Raw genomic sequence first — 7,719 nt, 5'->3', positions numbered from 1 at the left:
AAATAACGAAATATATTAAACATACAGAAAATACACTTGGAGAAGTGGATGTAACAACAGATAAATGCAGCTTGGAAAAAGGTGTACCCGTACCAGAGCAATACAAAAGTTTAATAGGGCATCTTTCATTTGGAACGAGGTTGATGCGTGAAATCAATGAAACTACAGATAGTGGAATTAAATTTGAAAAACTAAAAAAACTGAAAAAACAACATGAAATTATAAGGAAAAGTGCTGACGCATTACTCTATTGCATAGCGGATAAAGAGTACATCGACGATCTTGAACGAGATATCAATGAGTTTCGTGAACAGAGGGATGGGCTGGATAATTCCCGTGACGAACGTGAATCTGACGACGAAGAGAAAAAGATCAGAGCGAAGTTTGAGTCTTACGAAAGCATGATCTATGAGAGAATCGCGGAGTTAAACGATGACCTAATTAAACTTGGAATTCAAGACGAATCAATCTTAGAGCAAATCGACCATCTCTCATTTATATCATTAAAGAGTTCTAAAGGGTTCACTAAATCCTCGTTAATGAAATACGATCATCTCTACAATGAATGTGAAGATGATGACGAGAAGTTGGAATTTATTCATAATCGAGAGGAATTTATTAACGAGGTTAAGCCTATAGAACTGATTGACGAGTATCATTATATCGCACCAAATAACGAGCTAGATTATAAAACTAAAAATGTCGTGTACAAAATTGAATGCGTGTATTGTTTATCAAAAAGAGAATCCGGTGATGAAAATAATTACACGTACATCGGACAAACTGCTGGCGAGGCTGGCGAAAGGTGTAAGCAACATGTGGGAAATATCATCAGATACAAGAATCGAGACGAAACTCAACTGGTGAAACATTTCGCAAGAGAAGATCACTCGATCAATGAGGATTTCCGTATGACTGTCATAAAAAAAGGCTTTCGAAACTACTACTCACGAAAAAGAGAAGAAAGCGAATTGATAAAGAACGAAGATACATTACGACACGGATTCAACATGAAAGGTTAGAGTTTTCTGTGCTACTTGTACGATCCATCCGTGAAGTTTCAAAATATTTATAATCAGAACATTCGCGATAGTGATACAACAATAACTATAAATCCCGTTTTTCTGATGTTTCGGGAAGAATTTTTCTTCCCATCCATCTTCAGGGTTTATTCAAAAATAATTTCTTTAATCTATTAGACACTTTTAAAGAATGATGTTTTATAATGCTTGAAATTACAAAACTTTTTGATTTTATGCTTTAAGATGTTAGTTTGTACATTTACTGTAGATGTATCAGGTCTTTTTTACAATCTAAATCATTACATTTATTTCATTTCATGTATTATACAAGTTTACGTACTTATAATTTAAAAACTTATATTCACAGATATCTATTGACTAAAAAGCATTATATATTTACGGACATTTTACAGTGCAAATAAATAATATCTATTAAATTGCTGCTTCGACTGTTTCGTTTATTGTCTGCGGAGATTGCTTCATTTATTTTCTTCGAAAACTTTGGAAAAATATTTTCATTCATAGTTTCATTCATTCAATTTTTCCAATGTTGGTTAACGTTACATCTTGGTCGCCAACATATATCATTCGGTAAAAGAAAACGCTCTTGAACTTCAACAAAATTTATCGAATAAAATTGATCGGACGTGACGATTATCTGACCCTTCATTTTGAACGTAGCGCAAATTATCAATAGCTGTTTTGCTGAAGTACCGGACTCTCTGAATGTCTTAAATGTGTAATTTGAAACTTAATAGCCAGAACGTGTATTTTTTGATAAATAATTTTGAAAGTGCATTTCCCAAGTGAATAACTGTTTTGCAGAAGTAAGCTTACCGACTCAAATGTCTTAGATGTACTAATTAGGAAGTTTGTAATGTGTTATTTTCAACTATTTTAAAATATAATTCTTGTATTCTGACGCATTGGTGGCTTGAATAGCAAAATTTGATTGTGTCCATTTAAAAAGGAAACAACGGTTTCAAGACCACAACAAAAATTTTTCTTTGATCATTTTTAAAATCATTTCAAACATTTGGCCAAATATTTGACAAAGTTGACTAAAAAATACACTCGACCAGATACCGCAGATACCAATTCATTGATGTCATTATTTTGCAACGCGGATATCTCTTTATCGATGAACCAATCCAGAGAGGAATATATCAACTTGGACATAAGCGTTGGTCGATGATAGGTCGAATTGGAGTGAGCATGTCAATCTGATACCGAGCACTTCAGCCTTTCTTGATAAAAGAGATTTCGAGGAGAAATCAAGAATCAAGGGATAATCGTATGGTTTCCCACCTATTACGTAGATAAGATTGTTATTTCCTATGAGTCCAGTGTTCTGCACCGACAGTATCTCGTCAGTTCAAGGCTGTTTATATCCGATAAGTTCCGCGTTGTGCGCAAAAAATGGTGCCTTATGCCCCTTACATGTACCATGAAAATATATTTCTCGTAAAACTCGTAAAACTAATTTTGTTTCTGTTGTTTATTCTGAATTTGAGTTTCTGAGGCAAATTAAGTATAACCGAACCATTTAAGTACATGCATAAGTTTCACAATCTAAAGCATAGTTTAGAGAGTTTCTTATATCTTATAAATAGAATGTTTGCCGTCACCACCACAGATTTGGTTTTTATCACCGTCGCAAGGTTTAGTGCATTTTCCAGTAGCTGGTGACCCTCTACGAGAGTCTGATTGTGTAGCGCATGTACATCGATTACCTCCAGAAAGTTTAGCGTAAACGTATCGGAAATCTAGAAAGACAAAATCATTTCGACAATGAAACGATCTATTTTCGATATGCCGATGGCTAATCTTCCAAAGTAAAAAATCTTGAAAAATGAATTTTCCATATCCTAATGCATAGGTTGATTAGACTAGGAGCGGGCCGTTATAAATTTTGATCTATCTCAGAAGAGCTTACCGTTGGTGCTAAAACCTCGACACCAATTGATACATTTATCAACTGACATTTTATCTCTAGAGCAAAGATAGATTGAATTTCTATAGGCGTCGCCACATATTTGATCACTATTACCAGCGCATTTCATGCCACATTCAGTATCTGCTCTCCTTCCTCCATGTTTACCGTAACTCCTACCACAGAAACATTCCTCACTATACTGTAAACCCGCGTATACGTAACCTAAAGTAATTGAAATGCTATTTAGTGTTAATGTTAGTTTTTCCACACGGGCACGGATCACTGTATTTTGGAGCAGCCAACTTGGCTCGTCCTGCATCCCCTCTTGATCATTATATAATCTTTTAACTTGTTCTTTACAACTGAGAAAATAAAATTTTTAATATATATTTTGAATTTTGAAAATAATTGAATATAATTGGAAATTTGTTGTTCATTCCCATTATTTTCATATGTATTTGGTGATGATGACCATTTATAAAATTATCATTATAGTGGTAATGATAAATAACATCATTAATATATATCATTGCCATATCATGGATTTGGCAACTCATGGCAAACATTGAAAAAGGAACTCAACGTTCTTCATACGTGTAGTCATGCGTAAATTTTAATGAATTTTGAAAACGAATAATGCTACTTCTAAAATATTTTTGTAATTATACCGTATATGTAGGCCTCACATGTATTTTACCTCTTGTTTGACATTCAGTTAAACATTTTCGTGTATCCATTGGGGTCGTTGTTTCCCATTCATTTAGCAGATCCCTATCAGTGCTAAAATCTATGTAACAACCAATGTAAATACATATATCATTCTGTCCTCCTTTCGATTCATAACAACCGACATAGTTTGGATAGACTTTGTAGATAGAACTGAAACCGACTCGTCCGTATTTTTCTTCATTGTCTTCTGCGTTTGGAACATCGCAATTGTTTTCAGTTATTCCACCATATTTACCATAGCTATTTCCACAGCGACAATCAACTTTTTGACATTTAGTGTTGTTTTGCAAACCAGCATAACTGTAACCTGTTGATAAACTACATACTTTTACTATGTATGTCTACTTAATATTACCAAATACTATTTGGTAATATTAAGTAGAAATACATCATTCCGCGTTTTCCATCAGGAATTGGGAACTGCCAACGCCTACTATCGGTTATCGGAATTAGTCAAATATTTGCGAACTAGTCGGAACTATAGTCCGTAAATAATCAACCACGGGATTGGGCACGACCGCGGAGTTCGGACGCAGTTGCAAGATGGCGGGCACTGTGAAATCCGTTACCACTGTGAAGACCGAACCGTATTAGCTCAGACCACTAGTCGAGACTTCCTACGATCCAGATTGTCCATTGTGAAATTTGAAACTGCATTGCCACTATGGTTATTAGTTATCGAATGGTTAGGTACACAGTTGTGCGTGATGATTTCACTTTGAGTTAACACATTATTGAAAATGAAGTATATAATTCAAACTCAGACAACTCTCACTCACAACTGTGGAACTGGGTCCTGGATGATGTTGCGGTCTACTCACCCGATGACTGGCAAAACTCTAAACACTTTCTTAGATTCATACTCTTCGATGTTGTTGCATACTTCACTGACAGATCTCTATTGTCAATATCGTCGATGAAGCAACCTAGATAATCGGGCAGTAGTTCATAGATTGAGTTTCTATTCACGCCTCCACATTTTTTCCTCGGTTCCACTACACACGCCTTATTACATTCGGATTCTGGTTTCTTCTCGTATTTGCCATAACTGTCACCGCAATAACATTCGTTAGAAAATTGCAACCCGGCAAATCTTCTGCCTGTAGAAAACCATTTGAAACATTGTAGGATAAAGAACGATGAACGATACGAAATATCGTTGTGTCTGACAGTTCGAGTCAATATTGCTATGCGGTTAATTCGAATCTTTTCAATTCAACTTTCGTAATCTAAATCAATGTTGGCAGAAACAGTAGACAATGTAGCGTCAAAACAGATACTTCGATTTCCGATTACAGAATCAATGGCCCTGTTCTGCAACCCGGCAAATCTTCTACCTGAAGAAAACCATTGGAAATATTGTAGGGTAAAGAACTATGAATTATACGAAATATCTTAATATCTGCCCTGGCAGTTCGGGTTAACTTGCGATGCGGTTTATATTGAATCGTTTCAAGTCAACTTTCTAAATCTATTGTTGACAGATATGAGGGACCCAATCACCACCAAAATATCAAATCAAGTTTTTAAATCGAAAATATCGTTTTTATGTGGCGTTAAGATGGATATAAAAAAAATCTTAGGGATTAAGTCTGACATGAGACTCATGTTTTTTTTCATCATGGCCTGAATCATCCAATTCTCTTCAGCCACTGATGAATAATACCATGCCACGGATCAGTTAATATAGCGGCAAAGGTGATCCCAAAGAAATTGAAAAATAAAAGCGACCATTCAAATCAAAGAGTCCAAGATAAAGACAAATGTAATGATGCTTATTAGGTGTCACATCTTACAATATTATTCATTTCGTCAATGACTGAAATAGGCAACTGTTCAACTGGGATAACTGCCTACCTTTCGAACCACAGAATATCTTACACATCTCAATGGTTAAATCGTTGCTAATCAAAACCTCTCCGGACAAATCTCTGGCGCTCGATTTGTCCATGTAACAACCGACATAACCAGGTACTGTAAATAGTAATTGAAAGCTTCAATATAAGACGATGTACATATCAATGTTTTAAAAAGAGGAAATTTTCCGCGTAGCTTTAAAAACCTGGAACCAGTTACCAAAACCAGTGAATAGTTGACATAGAAATAATTATTATCAACACTGCATAGAATTACATTGACCATGAACATAACCAAAGTTTATCTTTAACCAACTTGAGCAACTGGTTCCTGGTAACAAGGAACGGATATTTACCGTGGGTATAATCATCTTTCAACGTGGTATGTCCAACACCATTTTTGAAACAGTCTTGGAATTTTCGAATGATCTCGAAAGGTTCTGAATCGCTCAAACCATTTTGTAATGCGTAAAGACAAGGATTATGTGGTTGACATCGTCCTGGATTGTAAAATCCAGTCTCTTTAGAAAAGTATACGCCAGAGTAAACACTTTGGCTTAATGCGACCTTTTTCCTCTCTTTAAACTCTGTACCATCCTCACAAGCTATATCAAGCTCTACGTTTACGGAACTTCTGTCGAATTTATACAACTTAGCAGTAGCTACAAGTAAGCCCGATGCTGGCCCGCGGTATTCTAATTTGTCGTTTGCCTTGTTTGTAGTTGTTTCGACGTGTGATGATATGTTAACCGTGCCTTTTGTAAATGTATCTTTCGAAGATAATGTAGCAGAAAAAGCTACTGCGCCTCCATTTCCCAGGAAACCGGCTTTTATGCTTGCTGAAACGGTCAAAGATCTGCCGTAGCTCCAGGTTTTTGATACAGAATCACTGATGGTCGTGGTCTCTGCGCTTGATTGACTTGCTTCCAATGTAACCATATCGAGACTGTTATTTGCGCAATTTGTGCCCGTGTTATGGCCAATTCTTCGAATACCGACGAATTTTGGAACTACGAAATCAAGGACCTTCATTTTTGTTGCTTGGCATTGGGTAAATCTGCATATGTGGATGATCCAACGGCGATCCCTGTAAGATTTCACAGAATGCGCTACTAAATTGTATTATTTTTGCTATCTCAAAAACATGGCGACATTATTTGTTAAATCATTTTTCAGGTTTAAATATAGTTGAATTAGTTTTGTATCAAAGTGGATATGAAAAGTTGGCCAATTCGAAATGAACATCGGAATGCTAACGCAAATATCGATGATGGTAATAATGATAATGCTAATTTGAATACACGAAATGGAAAACAGCCTCAGAGCTCTCGTATGGATAAGGGTAATGTTATTGCATTCACTATCAGAAAGACAAGTCCTGCTGGGTGCTTCCAGTGCGCGGGCAACACTTCAAAGGCCGTGGTCCCGTATAGTTAGATTAAATGAATAATCCAATTGGGAAACCAAGATTCGAATGACGTAAAGCAAAAATATACACAACAAAAAAACCTATTATGAAACCAAGCCCATTATGACTATCGATTAACAGCAAATATTCAGTTATGTGTATAATCCTTCCATCTATCTATTTTGTACCAACAAGGGCGGATACAGGCAGTAAATCCGATAGTTTCCAATTTTTGAAGAGCATTTTTCAAGAGAAAATCTAAAACACACCAAAATATGAGCCTCATCATTACTGATACAGATAGCATGCAATTGACTTAACAAAATGCTAGAAATTTCTTTAAAATTGTTAGGATCTTCCAATAGACCCCGAAAGAATTTCTGCATCCTCTCCTTGGTTAATCGTTAATATCGTGAGTTGAGTACATTCAGACTGCAAATAGTCTTACTCGATTTTGACCTATCGTTTATATTTTACTCTTGCTCAATATTCTTTACTACCTTGTAGGGTCATCGTAATCGCTTTTAAATCCAACGATAGACTCGCCATATGGGATTTCGTACAAGAAATGTTCATCACCGTCATTAATTTCACTTGTCGAATAGCAATCCGCGCCAGGAAGTGTATTCAACTGAAAATACAAACTAACAATTTCACGTAAAAGACCCGAAATACGAGAATTAAAAAACTGAAATTTCAGTTTTCCCTGAAGATGGATGAAAGTATAATCTGAAACGTCAGTGTAACTGATTTAAGTTGTTAAATTAT

The 7,719-nt window shown here is 35.7% G+C and overlaps 1 protein-coding gene across 1 annotated transcript; it reads right to left on the bottom strand.

Annotated features, from left to right (window-relative positions):
- Window positions 1–2,618: 2,618 nt before the first annotated feature.
- On the bottom strand, window positions 2,619–7,500 carry LOC141904433 (uncharacterized). Its single transcript, XM_074793020.1, has 6 exons — window positions 7,452–7,500; window positions 5,545–5,661; window positions 4,509–4,787; window positions 3,656–3,994; window positions 2,959–3,180; window positions 2,619–2,788 (listed from the first exon to the last, which is right to left on the bottom strand). Exons 1-6 carry the CDS (start codon window positions 7,498–7,500, stop codon window positions 2,619–2,621), a joined length of 1,176 nt encoding a protein of 391 aa, XP_074649121.1.
- Window positions 7,501–7,719: the final 219 nt, after the last annotated feature.

Source organism: Tubulanus polymorphus, chromosome 4, assembly GCF_964204645.1.
Source record: "Tubulanus polymorphus chromosome 4, tnTubPoly1.2, whole genome shotgun sequence".
Taxonomy (NCBI): domain Eukaryota; kingdom Metazoa; phylum Nemertea; class Palaeonemertea; order Tubulaniformes; family Tubulanidae; genus Tubulanus; species Tubulanus polymorphus.
The sequence above is the reverse complement of the archived record's forward strand: the minus strand, read 5'-3'. Positions and strand labels throughout refer to the sequence as shown.